The 24,928-nt window shown below is 43.6% G+C and overlaps 1 protein-coding gene across 1 annotated transcript in view; it reads right to left on the bottom strand.

Annotated features, from left to right (window-relative positions):
- Positions 1–5,466: 5,466 nt before the first annotated feature.
- ATP8B1 (ATPase phospholipid transporting 8B1) overlaps positions 5,467–24,928 on the bottom strand; it is a 121,720-nt gene continuing 102,258 nt past the window's right edge. Inside the window, exons 21-28 of the mRNA XM_029060969.2 lie at positions 22,928–23,066; positions 20,592–20,880; positions 16,785–17,008; positions 15,423–15,506; positions 12,644–12,889; positions 10,277–10,415; positions 8,285–8,415; positions 5,467–7,276 (exon numbers count right to left, since the gene is read on the bottom strand). Coding sequence (XP_028916802.1) covers positions 7,037–7,276; positions 8,285–8,415; positions 10,277–10,415; positions 12,644–12,889; positions 15,423–15,506; positions 16,785–17,008; positions 20,592–20,880; positions 22,928–23,066 — 1,492 coding nt within the window. The 3' untranslated portion in view covers positions 5,467–7,036. The remainder of the gene's footprint in view (positions 7,277–8,284; positions 8,416–10,276; positions 10,416–12,643; positions 12,890–15,422; positions 15,507–16,784; positions 17,009–20,591; positions 20,881–22,927; positions 23,067–24,928) is intronic.

A 24,928-nucleotide genomic window follows, 5' to 3' on the forward strand; every position in this document is an offset into this window, starting at 1 on the left:
CGAGCAGCGGCCTGCCCCCCGCCCCGGCGTTACATCGGACTGCGCAGGCGCGGCTTCCGAGCAGCGGCCTGACCCCCTCCCGGCCTTACATCAGACTGCGCAGGCGCAGCCGCGAAGCAGCGGCCTGCCCTCCGGAGTTGCATCAGACTGCGCAGGCGCGGTCGCCGAGCAGCGGCTTGCCCCCCCTCGGCGTTGTCTCAGACTGCGCAGGCGCGGACGCCGAGGAGCGAAATGCTCCCCCCCGCGTTACATCAGACTGCGCAGGCGCAGTCGCCGAGCAGCAGCCTGCCTCCCCTCGGCGTTGCCTCAGACTGCGCAGGCGCGGCCTCCGAGCAGCGGCCAGTCCGCCCGGCGTTGCCTCAGACTGCGCAGGCGCGGCTTCTGAGCAGCGGCCAGCCCGCTCTCCATTGGTCGGCGGGGAAGGGCTCGCGGTGACGTCAGAGCCGAGCCGTCCTGCCCCCCCCCCGCTTGCGTCATCAGCATCGTCATCATAGTGGTGGCATTTCTTAAGCGCTCAGTACGTGCCAAGCACTGTTCTAAGCGCTGGGGTAGATACAGGGTGATCAGGTTGTCCCACGTGAGGCTCCCCGTCTTCATCCCCATTTTACAGATGAGGGAACTGAGGCCTAGAGAAGTGAAGTGACTTGCCCAAAGTCACACAGCTGGCAAGCGGCAGAGCCGGGATTAGAACCCACGCCCTCTGACTCCCAAGCCCGGGCTCTTTCCACTGATCCATGCTGCTTATCTACCACAGCGTTTAGTACAGTGTTTAACACACATTATAAGCACATTCCAGCTTCGCCACGTGTCTGCCATATGACCTTGGACAAGTCACTTCACTTCTCTGTGTCTCTGTTACTTCGTTTGTAAAATGGGGATTAAGACTGTGAGTCCCAAATGGGACAGGGAGCGTGTCCCACCCGATTTGCTTGTATCCACCCCAGCGCTTAGTACAGTGCCTGGCAAATAGTAAGCGCTTACCAAATACCACACTTACTGAGAAGCAGCGTGGCTCAGTGGAAAGAGCGCGGGCTTTGGAGTCAGAGGTCATGGGTTCAAATCCCGGCTCGGCCACTTGTCAGCTGTGTGACTTTGGGCAAGTCACTTAACTTCTCGGTGCCTCAGTTACCTCATCTGTAAAATGGGGATTAAGACTGTGAGCCCCATGTGGGACAACCTGATTCCCCTGTGTCTACCCCAGTGCTTAGAACAGTGCTCGGCACATAGTAAGCGCTTAACAAATACCAGCATTATTATTATTATTATTACTAGTGTTGACCTCAAGAACCCCAATTAGACTGTGAGCCCGTCAATGGGCAGGGATTGTCACTATCTGTTGCCGATTTGTCCATTCCAAGCACTTAGCACGGTGCTCTGCACGTAGTAAGCGCTCAATAAATACTACTGAATGAACGAATGAACCGACCGACTGGCAGCCAGGCCTATGGAACGGAACTGAGAGGACAAGAGTGACTCCATGTACATCGCCTTGATGCTATTTATTTGCTATTGTTTTAATGAGATGTTCATCCCCTCGATTCTATTTATTGCTATTGTTCTCGTCTGTCCGTCTCCCCCGATTAGACCGTAAGCCCGTCAAAGGGCAGGGACTGTCTCTATCTGTCGCCGATTTGTACATTCCAAGTGCTTAGTACAGTGCTTGCACACAGTAAGCGCTCGATAAATACTATTGAATGAATGAATCCAGGATGTCCTTCCTTCCATGATCCCCTCCAGTTTGTGAAACTGTCGACCCCCAGACAAGAAAGAGAACCACGACATTTTTTTGACTCCCATGTCAAGAATCCGTGATCCCTTCATGTAGTTAACCCTGACTGCAGCCGCTAATTGTCGCTCCGGAAAATAGGAACTGAACCCAGGAACTGATGGCGAACTCCCCCATTCCTCCCTTCCTCCCTAATTGGTTGTACGCTTCAACAGGGTACTCGTCCGCTCAACTGTATATATCTTCATTACCCTATTTATTTTGTTAATGAGATGTACATCACCCTGATTCTATTTATTTGCTATTGTTTTAATAAGATGTTCTTCCCCTCGATTCTATTTATTGCCATTGTTCTTGTCTGTCTCCCCCGATTAGCCTGTAAGCCCGTCGAAGGGCAGGGATTGTCTCTATCTGTCACCGATTTGTACATTCCAAGCGCTTAGTACAGTGCTCTGCACATAGTAAGCGCTCAATAAATACTATTGAATGAATGAATGAAGGCAATTTTCCGAGGGAGGTTCGGGGCTACACGCCACTCGTATCCCACCGGGATGAACGGACGCGAAGCCACTTTCCTCCTTTCCGCGCTATCCCGACTCCTGTCTCCGAGTCTTTCCATCTATGTCACCACCTGGGTTAATCGAAGCCTATGATCGGAATTGCCGATCGTCACTCTGACACTTTCAGGTTATTTACGCTCCGCTCCTCCGCCGCCCACCTCCTCACCGTCCCCCGGTCTCGCCTATCCCGCCGTCGACCCCTGGGCCACGTCCTCCCGCGGTCCTGGAACGCCCTCCCTCCTCACCTCCGCCAAACTGATTCTCTTCCCCTCTTCAAAACCCTACTTAAAACTCACCTCCTCCAAGAGGCCTTCCCAGACTGAGCTCCCCTTCTCCCTCTACTCCCTCTACCACCCCCCCCTTCACCTCTCCGCAGCTTAACCCTCTTTTCCCCCCATCTCCCTCTGCTCCTCCCCCTCTCCCTTCCCATCCCCTCGGCACCGTACTCGTCCGCTCAACTGTATATATTTTCATTACCCTATTTATTTTGTTAATGAAATGTACATCGCCTCGATTCTATTTAGTCGCCATTGCTTTTATGAGATGTTCTTCTCCTTGACTCTATTTATTGCCATCGTTCTTGTCTGCCCGTCTCCCCCGATTAGACTGTAAGCCCGTCAAGCCCGTCAAACGGCAGGGACCGTCTCTATCTGTTGTCGACTTGTTCATTCCAAGCGCTTAGTCCGGTGCTCTGCACATAGTAAGCGCTCAATAAATACTATTGAATGAATGAATTTTCGAGGACGCTAGTAGTAATAATTATGATACCATGCCATAATTATTATTAGAGTCTCAAGGAAGGCCTCCATAGTTTCAGAAGGTTGGCTCAAGCCCAAGTGACCCCAAATTAACCCCTGCTACTAGCCTAGGCCCTCTGTCATTTACATTTTAAAAGGAACAATAGTTTTCCCCAAGGCTCCTGGGAGTCACTCTCCATATCACAGGAATACTTTAAGAGCTATTTTTCAGCCTGCCCCGGTGGGTGGAGCGTCAATCGATCAAGTGATCAATGGTATTTTTGAGTGTTTGGTGGGTGCAAAGCATGTTACTAAGCTCTTGGGGGGAAGGCCACGAAGTGGAGAGGTTTACAATCTTGTCGGGGAGACAGTAAAATAAATTACCGGTGAGGAAAATAACACGGTGACCTATGTTCATAAATGCTATGGGAGTATAAAACTGCTTAGGGGGTACAAACTGAATGGTATTTATGGAGCATTTACCTTGCGGAGCACTATATTAATAATGTTAATAATGCTGGTATTTGTTAAGCGCTTACTATGTGCAGAGCGCTGGTTCTAAGCGCCGGGGTAGACACAGGGGAATCAGGTTGTCCCACGTGGGGCTCCCAGTCTTAATCCCCATTTTCCAGATGAGGGAACTGAGGCACAGAGGAGTGAAGTGACTTGCCCACAGTCACATAGCTGACTAGTGGCAGAGCTGGGATTAAGCTATTAAGCTAAATATATTAAGCTAAATATTAAGCTATTATATTAAGCTATTAAGCTAAAGAGAGCAAGATTTGGTGGACATCGGATGCGCTGGAAGGCACAAACTCCTGGCTACAAGAACCTCAGTCTAGAGGGGAAGACAGGCATTAAAATACATTACAGCTATGTACAGCAGTGTTGTGTGGCTGAGAGTGGGATGAATATAATTGTGGTGGTATTTGTTAAATGCTTACTATGAGCCCAGCCCTATATTAAGCGTTAAGGCAGATACCAGACTGGGCTCGCGGTCTAAGTAGGAGGAGGAAGAGGTATTTTGAATCCCCATTTTGCAGATGATAATAATAATGATGATGTTGGTATTTGTTAAGTGCTTACTACGTGCAGAGCACTGCTCTAAGCGCTGGGGTGGCTCAGTGGAAAAAGCACGGGCTTAGGAGTCAGAGGTCATGAGTTTGAATCCCAGCTCGGCCACTTGTCGGCTGTGTGACTGTGGGCAAGCCACTTAACTTCTCTGTGCCTCAGTTCCCTCATCTGGAAAATGGGGATTAAGACTGTGAGCCCCACGTGGGACTACCTGATTCCCCTGTGTCTACCCCAGCGCTTAGAACAGTGCTCTGCACATAGTAAGCTAAGCGCTTAACAGATACCAACATTATCATTATTATTATTATTACAGGGGAATGAGGTTGTCCCACGTGAGGCTCACAGTCTTCATCCCCATTTTACAGATGAGGGAACTGAGGCAGAGAGAAGTGAAATGACTTGCCCACAGTCACATAGCTGACAAGGGGCAGAGTCGGGATTAGAATGCACGACTTCTGACTCCCAAGCCCGGGCTCTTTCCACTGAGCCACGCTGCTTCTCTAAGAGAACTGAGGCACAGAGAAGTGACTTGTCCAAGGTCAATCAATCAACCAGTAGCATTTATTGAGCACTTACTATGTGCAGAGCACGCGGGAGAATGCATTACAACAGGTCACAGAACGGAGTGAGGATTAGAATTCAGGTCCGCTGACTCCCCGGCTCCTGCTCTTTCCACTAGGTCTTCTCTACTAGGCCATGGTACTGCAAGTCTTTAGGATCAAGTGTTCAAGGATACAGAGAAGCATCGTGGCTCAGTGGAAAGAGCCCGGGCTTGGGAGTCAGAGGTCGTGGGTTCGAATCCCGGCCGGGCCACTTGTCAGCTGTGTGACCTTGGACAAGTCACTTAATTTCTCTTTGTCTCAGTTACCTCATCTGTAAATTAGGGATCGAGACTGTGAGCCCCACATCGGACGAGGGATTGAGACTGCGAGCCCCACGTGGGACGACCTGATTACCTTGTATGAGAAGCAGCATGGCGTAGCAGAAAGAGCCCGGGCTTGGGAGTCAGAGGCTGTGGGTTCAAATCCCAGCTTCACCACTAGTCAGCTGTGTGACCTTGGGCAAGCCATTTAACATCTCTGTGCATCAGAGCCCTCATCTGTAAAATGGGGATTAAAACTGTGAGCCCCATGTGGGACAACCTCATTACCTTGTATCTACCCCTGCGCTTAAAACAGTGCTTGACGCATAGTAAGCGCTTAACAAATACCATAATTATTATAAACTTGTAGACTGTACGTTCCTTAGGGCAGGAAACATGTTTACCAACTGTTATAGTGTCTACTCCCAAGTGCACAGAACAGTGCTCCACGTACAATAGGTGCTCAAAATACCACTTATTCACTGATTATAAAAAGGTAATCCACAGTGATATTTTACTAAAGAATTTATTACTTTTTAAACAAAATATTTACATATTAAATCTCAGATTTACAGTAAATCAGAATAATTTATCAACTGTACTTTGCATATTAAAATTGTTAATATTGCACCCAACAATATAAATCTTTGACACATATGCATCATCAACTTTTCTCATATTCCAGAGCTCTCTCTAGACTGGAGAGAAAATCTGAAGTTTAACAGAATTATAAATCTAGTTTACCTTGGTTAAAAAATTAATTTACATTCCTTTCTATTCACATATTAAAATAAAATTTGTAAACTTTCTTGAATTTATTTCCATAAACTGATAAACCATACATTCTCTTGTCACACCTGGAGGATTAACTAGATACATTCTGTAAATTCCTCAAGGAATTAAAAACTGAAGGAGAGGAAATTTCAAATACCCAATCGTGTATTAAAACGGTAATGGAACCATTTTTTGAAACATTTTCAAATCCTCACTAGAATTGGAAAAAAAGTGGATAAGGAACTGTGTAAAAAACAAGACTTTGGGGAAATAAATGCAACTGTCCCAAAATTAACAACAGTTGTCTGTACCCAGAATGTTCTCGGTCACAGGGTTCTTTTTCTGAAGACATTTTAGACATATCCAAGAAAAGAACAGTGATGTCTCTGGTCAACCAGTTCCATCATAAAAAAATATTTTACATTTAGACAGGCAAAAAACAATTGCTTTTCAAAAGAAAGCTTTGCAAAATATTAAGGTGATTCATCAGTGATTTCCATATTTTGACGACCAGTTTCAGAAACCCGTTTAAGATGTTTTTTAATAAACATAAAAGATGTTTAAAAATAAAAAGGTAAAGTCACTGTGATCGTCACAAACTTTCAAAAACTGTGTCGAGAGGAAAAAGTACAATGTGCTTCAGTAACCCTAAAGTAAACAGAAACAGAGTGAAATCACAGATCTACCGTACACAAAACACTTTTCCTAGATTGCATCATTTGTTAAACCAAATAACTCAAAATTAGGAAAGCACAAAGCTACATAGTCTGTCGGTCCTGCAAAGACTACCAGATTCCACATTTCCCAGATGAAGAATATATGACTAACTGTCCATTTGTCATTCCATCCTGAATACAAAATTGCCTTCCACAGATGGGCCCATAGGTAAGTAAACCTACCAACTAAACTGCTCATTATGATGATCTGAGGCAGGAAAGTTCAATTTCAATTTTATTTTATATCTGAATTTTAAAAGCTCTAAAATGTCCAGTCCTGCTGTTTCAAGTATCACACCGCCATCTGTTTGGATTGAGAAAAAACTTTGCTTTCAAATACCTCCAATAATCTTCAGTTTTGCTGGGCACAAATGGTTGAGTGGTGGGATATATTTTAAAGAAACACACTTGACTTTTCTAATTCCTAGTACTCCCAACTGAGCAATTTTGCTTGGTAAGCATTACCGACGTGAACGTCCTCTTGTCAGATTCAATTCTTAAAAAGTCCTGAGTCCTTTATTAAAAAAATACGCGTTTTCTCTGTGCAGTGAGTTTTTCTGGAGAGCGGTTTTCCCGAGAAAAATTCATCAGCTTATATCAATCTTTCTAAATAGCGCAGGTCCTTCAAACTGTGCTGCTTCTCCCAGGACTGAATCCAGAGGAGATCGCTTTTTGCGGATGCTGCGTCCTGAGGAGATGAGGTCCGCATATCCCCGCTGGTGGGAGAAAGCATAAGCAGAGCGCCGAGCAGAGGCACCTCGGCGGAACACGCTCTGCCTCCGCTTCCACTGTTCTTCAGCCTTGTATCTCTTACGGTTCTTCTGAATCTAGAAAAACAAAGGGACATAAGAAGAAGAAGGGCTCGCCGTCAAACCCGCAGGCCCCTAAACAGAGAGTCTTCTCTACTCCCCCTCTCCCTTCCCATCCCCTCAGCACTGTACTCGTCCGCTCAACTGTATATATTTTCATTACCCTGTTTATTTTGTTAATGAAATGTACATCGCCTTGATTCTATTTATTTGCTATTGTTTTAATGAGCTATTCATCCCTTTGATTCTATTTATTGCTATTGTTCTTGTCTGTCCGTCTCCCCCGATTAGACTGTAAGCCCGTCAAAGGGCAGGGACTGTATCTGTAACCGATTTGTACATTCCAAGCTCTTAGTACAGTGCTGTGCACATAGTAAGCGCTCAATAAATACTATTGAATGAATGAATGAATACTGCACTCTCCCAGGGATTTAGTACAATGCTCTATACCCAGGAAATGATCGATAAATACCATCGATTGATAGGTAACGTGAAATGCGGAAAAAGTGCTCAATGTTCTGTGGAGTCACAGAAAATCTTCTTCCTTTCCTCTTCTCCCACTCCCTTCTGCATCGCCTTGACTTGCTCCCTTTATTCATCCCCTGTTCCAGCCCCACAGCACTTATGAACATATCTGTAATTTATTTGTATTAATGTCCATCTCCCCCTCTAGACTATAAACTCATTGTGAGCAGGGAATGTGTCGGTTTATTGTTGAATTGCATTCTTCCAAGTACTTAGTACAGTGTTCTGCACACAGTAAGCACTCGATAAATACGACCGACCGAACGAATGAATGATTTTTAACCCCATCTACAAAAGAGCCAGAACAATATGACCAAAAAATTCTACTACCCGGGTCTTGAGGGTAAATCATCCTACCTCCCTTAACAAGGGGGAAGGGAGCAGCCATTGAAAAGCACTCAGGAAAATACTTCCGATTTTAGGTAGACATAGGTATGATATTTCAAGCCAACAAATAACTTCCTGCATTCAAAACTATTAAAGGATGGTTCTTCAGCTTACTTTATCACTTTCTGATGGCCAGATTGTCATCGTTATGAAACGTAACGCAATGATGGGAAGCAAACACACGGCCACCGTTAAAATGATCGTCAACCAAAGATACGGCTGCCGTAGAGCATTCGGAGCAGTACCTACAAAGAAGGAGGTTGGAGGAGAAGCTTGAAATTGCAGTTTCATCCAAAACTATATCGCATTTGAGGGGGTGAATTGAATTTGGGAATACTCCTACCAAACCATATCATTACTCCCACAGTATACATATTCTTCAGATTAGATGCGACCAGAGGAAGCCGGTAATTTTCTCACTTCTGATTCAGAAGTGGTGCTTGATGTAGAACTATATCCCAAAGGTATAATTTAAGCAACCTAAAATGTATGTTTCCAAATAAACCATTACTTAAGAGCATAAGCGCTTAGTACAATGATTTGCACACAGTACGCGCTCAATAAATACGAGTGAATAATAAATGACATTCCTGGGTCAAACTGGTGGCCCACTCAACCCTGGATTCTGACTCCGACAGTGGCAAGAGTGGCAATGGTCGTCCTCCAAGACTAGACAACCTGTCTTACCGAGGATCATATTTTAGTCCATCACTCTGTACAAAGTAAGCATCCCGACCCTTTTCTCTATCACTAACATTCCCTCTACAAACTGATAATAATAATGTTGGTATTTGTTAAGCGCTTACTATGTGCAGAGCACTGTTCTAAGCACTGGGGTAGATACAGGGTCATCAGGTTGTCCCACGGGAGGCTCACAGTTTATCCCCATTTTACAGTTGAGGTAACTGAGGCACAGAGAAGTTAAGTGACTAGCCCACAGTCACACAGCTGACTAGTGGCAGAGCCGGGAGTCGAACCCATGACCTCTGACTCCGAAGCCCAGGCTCTTTCCACTGAGCCATGCTGCTTCTCTAATACAGACCTCATAGAAGAATGAATCAAATTTGCTTTGAATCTACTGATATTTTCCTAATACTGTTCTCAGAATATTCTAATGAAGTGGAAAATTTTCATCTTTTTTTTTAGCCTATTCACTAAAACACAGGAATATGGGGGAAAATAGAATGAAAAATAAAATCTCCCCTCCCCCCACACACAAAAAAAGGGAGAATCCAATCAATGGTTCCGATCAGATACCAATTTTGAAACCAAATTCATCCTTAGTTTACGGAATCAATATTCAATTCAGTGGATTTATTTAAGTATCTGAACCCAGTAACATCTATAAAAGCCAGATAGCACCTCCGGGAACAATTCTATCATGGTACTGCTCTGCAGTTTACATTGAAAGCTCCCAGAAGGCAGGGAATGTTAGTTTAGTTTCCCTGTAATAGAATACCCTGCATCAGACTAAGGATCCAGTGGATCCTGGGCAAAAGCAGCTCAGTAGTCTCCCAATCGCACCCCTTTGACCCTGAGCAGCTGACACATCCTTGCTCCTGGGGCTAGACCATGCTGGGACTATACTTAGCCCCAACAGGACCGGGGTGAGGGAAGCTATTTTGAGAAATAGTGAAAAAGAATCAAAAGCACTAGAGAAGAATTTGGACAAAGAATTATACCAAATGCTCTGTGCAACTTGAAAAATGGACCCGGTGATACAGATACCTAAAACTATGCCATAGACCAAGTGGGGGCCAAGTTAGGAGTAGAGGAGGAAAGCAAGGGAGCAGTGATCGCCAATTTTATCCCGGTGGCTTTGGACAACTGTGGTCTCCCAAGTGCCCGTTCAGGGAACGATATCTCCCTCTGGCCCCAACTCCTCCCCATCATTCCCAACGTACTGGAGGTGACCGAGAGTGAAGACAGAAGTGCCGGTGAGAAGGTCTCCATTTGATGGGCGGTAGTGGGTGAGGGGTAGTGAATTCTACCTGATCAGACCAGATAGGTTATCTCCAGAGACTGGTGAGGTCCCTTTTTCCTTACACCAATTTACACTTTCTTGGAGATCCTCCTTTGGGACATTAGAAACTTGAGAATACGTACCCGTGAACTGAAAGGCTGACGGGAAGAGCACATGTATCCCGGCACTGTGAAAGTCAAACATGATGCCAAAATAGAGGGCAATGCTTCCGAAAATTGAAAAAGCATTCACGAAAGTCCAGTAAGAGGTATCCAAGCCAATCTGCCAGTAAACCAAACAAACAAGACAGAGCTCAGTTTTCAGCTAGAGCAAGAAATACGCTAGCCTCATCTTCCATAAATAGAATATGACATTGTCTACAGAGCTTTCCACAGCAGGATGGTCACAAGGAAAGTGGTGCTGGCCAAGGTGATGAGGGAACAGGCTTTCCAGGGGGATAATAATAATAATAATAATTATGGTGGTATTTGTTGAGCACTTACTTTACTTACTCTGTGCCAGGCACTGTACTAAGCACTGGGGTGGATACAAGCAGATTGGGTTGGACACAATCCCTGTCCCACGTGGGGCCCCTAGTCTCAGTCCTCATTTTACAGATGAGGTAAGTGAGACACAGAGAAGTGAGGTGCTTGCCGAAGGTCACCTAGCAGACAAGTGGAGGAGCCGGGATTAGAACCCATGACCTTCTGACTCTCAGGCCCGTGCTCTAACCACTAGGTCATGCTGCAACTCGGCATGGAGAGAGTGGCCGGCCAACCACTGGAAAAGACATCAGTCCAAGCATGGCTCAGTGGGAATAGCCCGGGTTTGGGAGTCGGAGGTCATGGGTTCGAATCCCGGATCTGCCACTTGTCAGCTGTGTGACTGTGGGCAACTCCCTTCACTTCTCTGGGCCTCAGTTCCCTCATCTGTAAAATGGGGATGAAGACTGTGAGCCTCATGTGGGACAACCTGATTACCCTGTGTCTACCCCAGTGCTTAGAAGAGTGCTCTGCACATAGTAAGCACTTCACAAATACCAACATTATTATTTATTATTATTACAATGGAAGAGGCTGGACTGTGACTACCATTGACCAAAGAGACAGTCAACCATGAGGCTGGGGATGGGGTCATATCGGACAGCACTCCCAACCTCCCATCACCATGACAAATCCTGTTCCACTCCTCGCAGCGCTCAATCCTAGGATACTTGCTCGAGGATCTTCCTTATACTGAAGCCAAGTTCGGACCTGTTCTGGCTTACTTTCTGGACTGGAGTAACTATAGCTAGATTCTAGTCACAGCTCTGCTTTTGGCCTGCTGTGTGGTCTAGAGCAAGTAATAATAATAATAATATTAATAATTGTATTTGTTAAGCACTTACTTAGTACCCGTACTAAGCGCTGGGGTGGATACAAGCAAATCAGGTTGGACACGGTCTCTGCCCACGTGGGGCTCATGGTCTCAATCCCCATTTTACAGATGAGGTAACTGAGGCCCAGAGAAGGGAAATGACTGGCGCAAGGTCCCACAACAGACAAGTGGCAGAGCTGCAATTAGAACCCACGACCAGACTCCCAGGCTCGTGCTGTTTCCCAAGTCACTTAACCTCTCTGCATTTCAGTTTCCTCAACTCTAAAGTGTGAATCTCAAGGAATAGGAATAGGTTCTAGTTAGCATGTATTTACCCTAGGGCTCAGCCCAGTGCCTGGCATATCACAAGTGCTTAATCAATCAGTTGTAACTATGTGCAGAACACTGAACTAAGTACTTGGAAGAGTACAACAGGGATGATAGTCACCTTCCTGCCCACAACAAGCTTACTGTCTAGTGGAGGAGTCTATACTCCAGAGGAGACGGTTGCAGTCTAATAAATACCATAATAAGAACAAATAGATGGATGAGGCAGAAGAGATTGACGGGTAAGCTCCTAAAAACGTTAACAAGTCATTTATTCTTCAGAGGGCCTCATCATCGATGAGAAAATAATTTAATGCTGTTGTCATCCCTTTAGGATTCCTTCCTCTGAGAAATTCAGTTGGGAAAAAGAAGCAGCGTGGCTCAGAGGAAAGAGTCCGAGCTCGGGAGTCAGAGGTCATGGGTTCTAATCCCAACTCCGCCACCTGTCAGCTGTGTGACTTTGGGCAAGTCACTTCACTTCTCTGGGCCTCAGTTACCTCATCTGTAAAATGGGCATTAAGACTGTGAGCTCCACGTGGGACAATCTGATCACCTTGTATCCCCCTCCCAGCGCTTTGAACAGTGCTTCACACATAGTAAATGCTTAAATGCCATTATTATTATCTATTCCTTATGTATGGCCCTTACTAAGGAGGGAAAGAAGGGGGAATATAGGCTGGAAAAAACAGCCTTTGAACACTACTATCTAAGCAAGTGCAAACACATACAGATACAGAAGCGAAATTATTTAGCCGAATCAAAAATAATTTTATACTTTCAGGAAAATATGCAGAGCAATTGGATAAACACTATGACAAGATAGTTACCTGAAAATTGACCGTTATTATAAGAGCAGAGGCTACTGTAACAGCAAATGACTGGTAATCCGAAGGTGCCTCTCCGTCTTGGCCCATGGTCTGTAGATAAGCCCCATACGGTATGAAGAACAGGATCATCGATGTTAAAATCCCATGGAACAAGCTGATGAAGAATTTCTTGTAGTTGAACAGTAAGTCTCTCTGTCCAACAATGTACAAGCTGGGAAAGCGAAGGCTGAGTTTGTCACTCACATCCTGAAGAAATCAAAAAGAGTAGTCCAGGATCAGAGCCATAGAATTCAAAGCGTCGTGACAAGGAGAAGCAACCAGTTCAGTGTCACTTCATAGGAGGGTGGCCTTTCATCCAGTTTTATGCTGTACGATCAAGTTTTTAGTGTAGTCTGGCTCCTGACTGGTAATGGGCTTAGAAGAGGATGCCATTATGACTTGTATTTTCATTTTGAGAGCTCAGTCTCCCTCGGCCTTAACTCCTGCTGGAGTTCCACATCTCGGGGTCCCAAGAGGGAACAAGTGGAGGAGTGGGGAGAGTGTTTATCGGGGTTTCCTCCTGAGAAATGCTCTGGGATCTGGCAACCACGGATGGACATCATTTGTTACGCTGCCTGCTGCGTGTAACACACAAGAAGTCACGTGAGACTGCCTGGTATTTGGAAAAGTTGTAAGTGGCCAAACTGCCTTCTAGTGGGGACAAAATAAGGACTTTTAATTTTATTTCTTTAGAGAAAGGGAGCGAATGCCTGCTATTCATTCATTCAATCAATCGTGTTTATTGAGCGCTTACTGTGTGCACAGCACTGTACTAAGGGCTTGGAAAGTACAATTTGGCTATTAACAGTTTAAGTTGAGAAGCAGCGTGGCTCAGTGGAAAGAGCATGGGCTTTGGAGTCAGGGGTCACGAGTTCGAATCCCAGCTCTGCCACTTGTCAGCTGTGTGACTGTGGGCAAGTCACTTCACTTCTCTGTGCCTCAGTTACCTCATCTATAAAATGGGGATTAAGACTGTGAGCCCCACCTGGGACAACCTGATTCCCCTCTGTTTACCCCAGGGCTTAGAACAGTGCTCTGCACATGGTAAGCGCTTAACAAATACCAACATGATATGCATGGGACTGGGAGACAGAAGGACCTGGGTTCTAATCCAGGCTCTGCCATTTGCCTGCTCTGTGACCTTGGACAAATCGCTTAACTTTTCTGGGCCTCGGCTACCACATCTGTAAAATGGGGATTAAGACTGGGAGGCCTCTTTGGGACATGGACTGTGTCCAACTTGATTATCTTGCACCTATCCCAGAACTTAGTTTATTGTCTGCCGTATGGCTTTTGCTTAGTAAATACCATTAAAAAAGAAAGTTGACATTCAAAATCTATCAGATGTTTTCCATTTTATCATCCCTTATTCGTAACGATTTTTAAAATCTAATGATCTGCTTCTAAATTTAGTTCAATTGCTCTAGCCAGGAACAAGAATATGAATCGAAATACCATGAAGCTCTTTAGGGGGTAATGTTAACTACTTTTTCATTGATTTTATGATTACTTCTCTTAGTTTATCCACATGCCACAGGCTCTCAAACAGGGTGGCTTAATGGGAAGCAGCGAGGCTTAGTGATAGAGCATGGACCTGGAAGCCACAAGCACCTGGGTTTTAATCCTCACTCTGCTACTTGTCTGCTGTGTGACCTTGGTCAAGTCACTTCACTTCTCTGTTCCTCAGTTACCTCATCTGTAAAGTAGGGGTTAAGAGTGTGAGCCCCAGGAGGAAGGGGGACTGCATCCCACCTGCCTACCTTGTATCTACCCTAGCGCTTAGAACAGTGACTGGTACATAGTAAGCACTTAACAAGTACCATAATTATAATTATTAATTATTGCAATAAGATCTTAATTTGGTGGTTCATTTCTGGAGCAACAATTCTCCGAATTTGTGCCAGAGAAAATGTTTTCAGATGATTCCAGGTTACTTTTACACTCTTCATCTCAGAGTTTTGGGTTCATAGTTATTCTACCAAGAATAAACTATTAAACTTAAATACCAAAAAGTTGATCCAACTAATGTAAGAAAGTTAACAGTGAAAGCAACGATCAGATGTTCCTCTAAACCTGTTCCTAACTTCTCTGTCCATGTCTATAAAATTCCACCACTCTCCTTGTCCAAAGGCTTGTAACTCTGGAGTCTTTTTCTGCTTTTCACCTTCTTTACACTGTCACATTTAACTAACTGATTAACCCGATCAGTTCTCCCTTCACAACATTTCCTGCATTCAGCCCTTCCTCTCCACCTGTATAGCTACCATCCTGGCTCAAGATCTTGTCAGACAGAGTGTAAGCTCATTGTGGGCAGGGAACATGTCTGCTGTGTTGGACTGTACTCTCCCAAGCGATTATTACAGTGTTTTGCACACAGTAAGCACTCAATAAATGCCATTGATCAATTGATTGAAGCAGTTTAGATTATTGATAAAGCTCCACCATCCTCACCTCCAGGTTCTATCCCATTCAGTCTGGCCACATGCTGCTGTCAGGATAATCTCATCATATCACTTAGCACATACTTCTCCATCTCTCAAAAGTCTTCTGTGAGGATCCATTTCCCTCTGAATCAAGCAAAAACTCCACCCAGTTGGCTTCAGTGCTCTTCACTGGTTCTTCCATCTTATTTTTTGGGGCTCCCTTTCCCCACCATTCCCCAGTTCCCTTTCTAACAGTACCTTATGACCAATTTTTCTGCTTCCAACCCTTTCCTTAGTCTAGGAACAAGAGAACATACCTGGTCAAGCAAGCCAACGAGGAGGACAGGAAGGCTGGAATACAGCACATTGTAGAGGGTGATGAGCCAGTCTTCGTAAGCAGTCTGTAGAATAAGAGTAAAACGTAGTAGTTCCGTCATTGCCTTAGGGGTATGTATTTTCCATCACACAGATTATTGGTGGAACCAAAATACAAAATAAGGTGACATTCCCAAAAACAGAGAAGTGAAAGCTGAGAGAGGAATGCAACCCTCCAAGTAGTCTCCACGTAGCTTTGAACAGCTACTTTCTCTTTCCACCGAGAATGGGTTTAACCTACAGTAGAAAGACTTGAATAAGAAATTTAGATGGCATTCAGCCTGAAGGCAGAGGGTTGGATTAAGTGACTCTATCCCTTCAGCCTGGCAATGGGTGTAAAGAGGAACAGTGAAAGTTGCACAGCAGGTTTCCTGTGCTTTGAATTAGTGCAACTTTGTTGTAGTATTATCAAGTAGCACAATAAACCCTCTTCAGCCTCATTTATGTCTTAAAGCCAGTGGTAGAAGAGAAGGAGGAAGGTTGGTATTTATTAAGCGCTTACTATGTGCAGAGCACTATTCGAAGCACTGGGGTAGACACAGGGGAATCAGGTGGTCCCACGTGGGGCTCACAGCCTTAATCCCCATTTTACAGATGAGGGAACTGAGGCACAGAGAAGTGAAGTGACTTGCCCACAGTCACACAGCCAACACAGCTGACAAGTGGCAGAGCTGGGATTCGAACCCATGACCTCTGACTCCAAAGCCCGGGCTCTTGCCACTGAGCCATGCTGCTTCTCTGAGAAGGAGGAAGGTTGATGCCAGGGATGCCCAAGAAGAGAGGTCCAGGGCTTTCCTGGCTTGTCAACCCAAAACAATTTAAAAACATCACAATGACACATCCTAGGCAAACCAGTTGGCTCAAATAAAAACTCTTCTCATTAATTCACAATGAAACGAAAAATCTCTGGGCTTAAGATTTTATATTTATGCACGGGTATCAAGTGCCTAAACATCCATAAAGCTACTGGTAATCCAGAAACAAGTTTTAACTAAGAATGCTGGAAGCCCTATTTATTCGGTCGTATTTATTAAGCGCTTACTGTGTGCAGAATACTGTATTAAGTGGCTGGGAGAGTATGATACAACAATGAACAGACACGTTAGGGTAAAATAGCCACAGCAATGTTATAGTCTCTTTTCCCTATAGTTTAATTATCACAAGACAGGAAGTAACGGCATCCAGCAGAACACTGTCAAACTGAAAATGGAACCATGCAAACGATTCCAGTTATTTACAACTCTGGATTTTTATCAACAGCCAGTCAAAAAAAAGGGCTAATTACAGAAAACAAGTCATATTACCTGAGCAGAAAATCCATTGAAGAATGAGTACCAGAAGTGAACTAAAGTGAATGCAAAGTTTTTGTAGAAAAAGTATCTTAGGAATTTGCACATTCTTATGTAAGACCAGCGACCATGGACCAGCAATAATCTTTGTAAGTATCTGAACTGAGCAATAGAATAGTCACTAGACATGACAGCTTGCATTCCTTCTTGTCCACTTATCCCAACACCGATATGGGCAGCTACCAGAAGAAAAAGAGAAAGAGAGCACAGTTAGAATTTTGCTACCTTAATTTTAAGCATCAAAAGGCTTACGAAAAAAAATAAATGGGATTTTATCTATTTTGAATGAACAACAGGCCATTCATTTCCTTCAACAATCTCTTTATCCAAACTTTTTTCTCCATGCATAATTGAACTCGAAGCATGGTATAGGACCATGTACTCAATCAATCAATGCTATTTATTGAGCAATTATGGTGAACAGAGCACTGTACTGAACATTTGGGAGAGTATAATATGATTCCAGCCCACAAGGAGCTTACGGACTATCAGAATATTTGGAGATTTTGAAAAAATTTACCACAGCCCAGCAAAAAAGAAAAGTTAAGAAAAAAACACTTTTAAGTTAAGGAAGTTTCTGAAGACTACCAGAAGGCAAGTAAAAATGTTTTTCATAAATAAGAAACTTAAAGATTCATTTTTGTATTCATCTTAGCAGTCATTCTAGGTATGGACTAACTCATGAATCTTGAACATGACAGTACCTTTGCTTTACAAATGACACAAATGTAATGGTGTTTTTTCCAAAAGCCCTGAATTTTCATAAACAGAAGTTCAATTTGCATCTATCAATCAATGGTATTTATTGAGCACTTACTGTATGCAGAGCACTGTACTGTACACTTGTCAAAGTACCATATGACAAATTTGTTGGACATGGTCTCTGCCCAAAGCAATACCCAATGTAATATATTTCTATAAAGCTTCAAGAGATTATCAGAAACTTAGCAGAGATATTTAATTCCTGACAGTTTCCAACTCCCCATCTCTACCTGCGGGACAAACCACGATCACTTAGCAGGTTTAAAAAACTAGAGTGAACTACTCTTCGCATTTATCATTTAGGAACTCTGTTAGTAAGGCAAAGAGCCATTGTCTTTGGGTCTTGTGCCCGCCTCAAGGATCAGACATACCCTTCTACTCTCCGTCCCCAGGACAGGATTCTTTTCTACCCACTTTGTAGCCTGTCTTTTAGAGAAAAGGGGGAACCATGAGAAATACCCACTTCCTCAAAGAAGCCAGGATGAACAAATGGGGTGGAATGAAACAGGGAAGGGGCTGAAGCTATGGCCAAGAGGATAAAATTTCAGCTCCTCCCTTTTCTTGAGCCAGAATCAAAGGTCCCTGGGGGTAAGCGCTTAGTACAGTGCTCTGCACATAGTAAGCACTCAATAAATACTATTGAATGAATGAATGAATGGCACTTCTTTTATTCTAAAATTCCTGAATCACCAGAACGGAGGAGAGGTTCCCAGACCACAGGAGATAAACACAAAACCCAGCACATTGGGACCTTCCAAAGGTTAATCAGGGGACATGGAATAAGGTAGAGATATGTGAAAACCCAGTTTTCTGCCAAGAGTCGGGGTTCTTTGGAAAGTTGGCATGACCACTGCCAAAAATGACCTGGCTATCCTTAATCTTCTTTTAAGTCCTAATTGACCCCCACAAATCACTTGGTCCCAGCTCCTCTCACTTCTCTATCCTACCCACCCTTACCTTCCATTTTAATGTTCTCCCCTTCTTCCCCTGCACTGGTGATCCTAGGAGCAAGTGGAGACAGGAGCTGAATTGTATCTTCAGTCCCACTCTTTCTCCATGCATCTAATTCTTGCACCATGTATAACAGTAATGATCACTGTGGTAGTTAAGTGCGCACTATGTGCCGAGGACCTTACTCAGCACTGAGGTAGATACAAGATGTGTGCTTAATAACCTTGATTATTATTACTATTGCTCATTTAGTCATGTACCTATAGGCCCCCAGGAGTTTAGGGACCTCAAGTCTGTACAAAATTAGGCTGCAGATGTTTTCTGCCTGCAGTTTTGAGATGCACATAATAATAATAATAATGGCATTTGTTACTTGCTTACTAGCGTGGCTCAGTGGAAAGAGCACGGGCTTTGGAGTCAGGGCTCATGAGTTCGAATCCCAGCTCTGCCACTTGTCGGCTGTGTGACTGTGGGCAAGTCACTTAACTTCTCTGTGCCTCAGTTCCCTCATCTGTAAAATGGGGATTAAGACTGTGAGCCCCACGTGGGACAACCTGATTCCCCTATGTCTACCCCAGCGCTTAGAACAGTGCTCGGCACATAGTAAGCGCTTAACAAATACCAACATTATTATTATTATTACTATGTGCCAGGCACTGTTCTAAGCGCTGGGATAGATACAAGGTGATCAGGTTGTCACACTTGGGGCTCAAAGTCTTGATCCTCATTTTACAGATGAGGTAACTGAGGCACAGAGAAGTTGATTGACTTGTTCAAAGTCACACAGCTGATAAGTGGCAGCGTCGGGATTAGAAGCCATGACCTCTGACTCCCAAGCCCGGGCTAATATGTACTATTTGCACTTTCTTGCAAGAACTTGCAAGTTGTCATGGATGAACCTAATCAAAGCTTCTGACTCCTTCATGACGGAAAGTAAAGAATTCTATTCTATATTGTTTAAAGTAATTGAGAAAAAACAGCGCATAGTGTTTACTATAGTGTTTTTAGTCTTTACTAAAAATTGTTGACAATAACCATACCTGTGAAGTTACTGGTCACTCCTCAGAGTTTAGATGTACTCAACATGTACTTAGATATTTGAATGTACCATCTCAATCCAGAAGAATTCAAGACAAATGCATAAGGAATTGCAGAGTAGAAAGAAAAACAGAAGTCTGATGCCCAGCAAAAGTGTCTAATAAGTTGTGGAAAGTTAACAGAGCAGGCTGATCAAAGAGCTGAAAGTGGAATAGATGTGGCAGAGGAGACATATGAAGTCATATGTCATACAGTTGATGCTTGCCAAGGAGATAGAGAGTAGGAATATTCTGAATGCACATCAGTGGGGAAGAGGACACTCTAGAAAAAGAAAGAGATTCAAGTATGAGTCACCAAATAAGCTGCAAAAAGTGTGGAATGATATATGATTTCTCTTGACTCTCCCACAGGATAGGAGAGGTTTCATATTTTTAATTTCAGCTTTGTTGCCCTCTCTCTTATGACACGGAAAAAGGCATGTAATCTCTCTTTAGCCCAATCTATTGCTTCTACTTACCAAAAGGACACAAGGAGACTGGAAGGATTATTAATTAATGCATATAAAGGATTAAGAGAGCCTGCAATAAGAGATTCTCAGTTCTGGCATAACACTTTTTCAGACTTAGGGAACAGTTTTTTAACAGTGGATGTGCATTTGGACTTAGTGCACATGCATAGCACTGGACATTCATGTGCATAACAGAGATTTTCCCTAACACAGGGCTTTCCCAAGAACGCAACACTCATGTTTCAGGAGAATGACACTGAATGGGAATGACTCTGACTGTCAAGTCTGAAAAGTACAGAGGAGTAATGGTAACCTGCCATTCTAATTTCACCTAAACTGATTTTACAGAAAATGGGTGGAATTGAAGACTTTTTAAAAAATATCTAGAGAAAATTTGGGATCTCCTGAACACCAACACATATACCATTATGAGATAAAACTAGTTTGCTAAATTCTTCAAAGATTATGAATGGATATCTGGCAGGAATCCATACATCACTTACTTTTAATCATATTTACGTCATTGGCACCATCTCCGATAGCCAGTGTTATAGCTTTCTTATATTTCCTAACTAAGTCAACCACCATGGCCTTCTGTTTAGGTGTTACACGGCAGCAGATCACTGCATTGCACTCGCACGCCAAGTCAACAAAGTTCTTTTGTTGTTGCTCTTTATTAATTTCAAGCCTCTTTTTGCTTTGAGTCCGCATTCGCCTTTCCTCTTCTGTCCTAGGGAATTTTAGTTTCAGAATATTACTTTTCTTCGTCTTCTTCTCTAGCAGAATTTCATTCTGTATTACACAAAAAGAAAAGTACAATCAGTTTGCTTTCTCTACCCCTGCACCCCCGCGGCTCCTTGCTGCTAAAGGTAGTTGGCAAAGATTCAGGCTTCTGGAAGATTTATGCTACTGCAGATTCAAGTTGCATTGTTATGACAGCTGTTTTCTGCTCAACTCTGTGATTCCTCCCTCATTTTCTTACATTTCCCACACCCCCATCATTTTTTCCCCAACTTTCAACTCCCTTCTGAAGTCCCCATGTCCCCAACCATCTTCTTCTCTAACTTCTGATGGACCTTGCTAGCTACCTTGTTAGTAAAAATCAAAGCCATCAAAATGAACTTCTCAAAATCTCCCCTTCGACACTATTTTCTTAATGACATTTCTTAAGAGTTTACTATGTTTCAGGCACTGGACTAAGCACTGGGGTAGATACAAGCTAATCAGGTTGGACACAGTCCATGTCCCATCTGGGGCTCACAGTCTTAATCCCCATTTTACAGATCAAGTAACTCAGTACAGGGAAACTAAGTGACTTGCCCAAGGTCACACAGCAGACAAGAGACAGAGTTGGAATTAGAACCCGGGTCCTTCCGACTCCCGGGCCCATGAGCATGAAATTTACTATTGCAACCTTCATCATCCTCTTCTTGCTTTCCACCTGCTTTTCAAGATATCTCCCGCCTGTTCCATAATTCTACCCCACTACTTGCACTTCTGTCCCTATTTTCTCTCAGATCACATAATCACTTGCTCCTGTTCTTCTTCCCACCCTCACTGCCATTTTCAACCTCCCACTTTGCGATGTCTCCTTTCCCTCTGCCTTCAAGTCTCTCCCATTTTAAAACAGCCTTCTCTTGACCCCACAACCCCTTCCAGGTTTTGTCCCATTTCCCTGCTTCCACTCTTATCCCACCTCCTCAGATGGGTCATACACACCCGCTGACCTTTTCGCCCTCTCAGCTGCTTTCAGCACCCTGGACCAATCCCTTCTCATTCATTCATTCATTCAATAGTATTTATTGAGCGCTTACTATGTGCAGAGCACTGTACTAAGCGCTTGGAATGAACAAGTCGGCAACAGATAGAGACAGTCCCTGCTGTTTGACGGGCTTACGGTCTAATCGGGGGAGACAGGCAGACAAGAACAATGGCAACAGACAGAGTCAAGGGGAAGAACATCTCATAAAAGCAATGGCAACTAAATAAAATCGAGGCGATGTACATTTCATTAACAAAATAAATAGGGTAATGAAAATATATACAGTTGAGCAGACGAGTACAGTGCCGAGGGGATGGGAAGGGAGAGGGGGAGGAGCAGAGGGAGATGGGGGGAAAAGAGGGTTAAGCTGCGGAGAGGTGAAGGGGGGAAGGGCTTTGATGGGGAGAGCTGTGGAGCATCAGGTGTGAAGGGGAGGGAGTAAGCATGAGTGACAAGAACTAGACAAGTGTGTAAGTAGCTTGAGAGCAATGAAGAGTATAAGCTGGGATGTAGAAGAGAGTGATAAGTAGGAGGGAGGGAGAGCTGACAGTGTCTTAAAGTCAATGGTCAGGAATTTCTACTCAACAAAGAGAGGAATAGGCAACCGTGAAAGGGAATCACTGGAGCTTTGGGGGAGTGGAAGGATGAGTGCATTGAGTGGACACATTTTCTTTTCTCCCTGACAATTAGACAAATGGAATGTGTTGGACCCAGTGGTGATGCTTTCAGGGACAAAGTTAATAAGATTAGAGCTGTGGTGCATTATCCTCCAGAATCTGGTTAGGACAGGAAGATATGGAACTAGTGGTGGGCATCTTCCGCTGCACAACCCCATTCCCTTCGACATGCATACCGACCTTCAGGCCGGAGGATAAACACTAGATTGGTTCCAGCGCCAATGCAAAGATAAAACCCTCTCCTTTTCTAATTAACTTTTAATCAGCCCCTGAACAATCTCAGCCCCTAATATTTTCTAATTGTAGTTCTTTATCTATGTGTTTGTGTCTGGTAAAGTTAATTTTTCTTTGTGGGAACTGCACACACTGCACTCATTAGAGATCAGTATCAGATACATACCAACCAGGAACCTGTGATGATTAAAGCGCGGTTTCCACCAGATGGAAAGAAAGGTTCATTTGCTGTATTGGCGTGTGTGAATTTGGCACACATTCCACTTCGGTTCCTCTGGTTTTCAAGCCTGGTCTGAAGAAGGGCACTGGAAAAAAGTAAGTGTATAGTTTAAATTCACTGGGGAGACATGAAACTTATCTGATTTAGAAGCAGCATGGCATAGCGGATAGAGCACCGGCCTAGGAGCCAGAAGGTCATGGATTCTAAACCCGGCTCTGCTACCCGTCTGTTGTGTGACCTTGGGCAACTCATTTCACTTGTCTGTGCATCAGTTACCTCATCTGTAAAATGGGGATTGAGACTGAGAGCTCCATGTGGGAAAGAGTCAGTGTCCAACTCGATTTCCTTAAAACTTAGTAGTATAGTGCCTGGCATATAGTAAGCTCTTAACAAATGCCATAATTATTATTGATAGGGATAGGAGGAAGGTCTCAGGAAATTCACCTAGCTGATTCGATTTCCTTTATGTGATAATGTTCAGAGATGGGATCGTCACTGCCATTAGAAGGAAAGTCACCATGAACCAAAAGTGGGGAGTCCACCTTGGAATGAACCTTATTTATTCTGGACTCTCAGAAAATTACATTGCCTGAAAATTTAATGAATAATCTATCCTAGACCTACTGTATTCCCATTACCATCAGAAATTCTGCCACTTGTTTGCTCTGTGACCTTGGGCAAATTACTTGACTTCTCTGTGCCTCAGCCACCTCATCTGTAAAATGAAGATCTAATACCATACATAGTATTATTATTCTGTAGCTCAGAAGAAGGTAAAAATGTGTAGCTTCTCATAAAAACAAAACTTCACCAAGTTCTTGGCACCATTTTAATCATGATCACAAGAAAAGTAGATTTCACCCAAAAAGCTGTTTGGAAGGGATTGCAAAAAAACCCCCAAAAACCCACTGAGGAAGCTTGTTCAAAGATTTTCCCTACAAATCTATACACCATACAAGAACTAAGCCCCATCACACATTACACTGCCCTTTACCCTGCCACCTGAATATCAGGATCTAGTATATGCTCTCTTCCAAAAAGAGGATAAATAGAAGGAAAAATAATTACATTATTTAATGTACTAAATTAGATGATGTTGATGATTTTTAAAATGGGAAATAAAATACACAAGAAATCTTCTTTTGGGTTTTTCAAGACATCTCCAGTTAGGGTTTTCAATCAACAAAGAGTTTTGATCTCTATTGTGCTGCAAACCCATTTACTTCTGTGCTTAACATTTACGTAGTTATGTTAGCTCTTATATGATTACCATGTGTCAAACGCCATGATAACCATGGAGACAGATCACAGAATAATCAGATCAGATCCAGTTTGATTTAATAAAATGCCTAATAAAGTTTAATTCCCTACAGATACTGATTATCATTAGCAAGAGAACTAATAATGTCTTCAAATTATTCTTTATCAAAGAGAAGCAGGACTAGCCCTATTAAACAGTTCCATCTGGGCTGAGGATGATATAAATGAGCAACGCGAACCTTAGCAATAAATGGTGCTTGACAGAAGGAGACTGGGAAACAGAAGTGCTCCATGTCAGATCACCAGAAATCACACTATAAAGAGTGGTACTCCTGTTGTGCTCACTGAAATTTTTCATTATATTTTCCAAGTGGTTCAAACCTCTTTTTAAGATTATTTAGCTGCAAGGCTGGAAAGACAGACAGAAGCCGTTTCTCAGTTCCAGCATCACTACCATCTGTTCCCTGATCCTTCAAAGTCTTTATGAGCTTGGAACATGAAAGACCTAATTTTTCTGACTCTCTTTAGGGGGAGATACGATCTTGGGCCCATTATATGATCCCTAGTCCGGGTGCTGCCTAGTGATTAAAGGTCTACTTTATGGAATTCTATTTTTAGACCACAATTTAATCACAGTTTCTTTGATTTAAAATGGTATTTATTAAGCGCTTACTATATGTCAGGCAC

The sequence above is a fragment of the Ornithorhynchus anatinus genome, chromosome 3 (genome assembly GCF_004115215.2).
Source record: "Ornithorhynchus anatinus isolate Pmale09 chromosome 3, mOrnAna1.pri.v4, whole genome shotgun sequence".
In the NCBI taxonomy this organism is placed as follows: Eukaryota; Metazoa; Chordata; class Mammalia; order Monotremata; family Ornithorhynchidae; genus Ornithorhynchus; species Ornithorhynchus anatinus.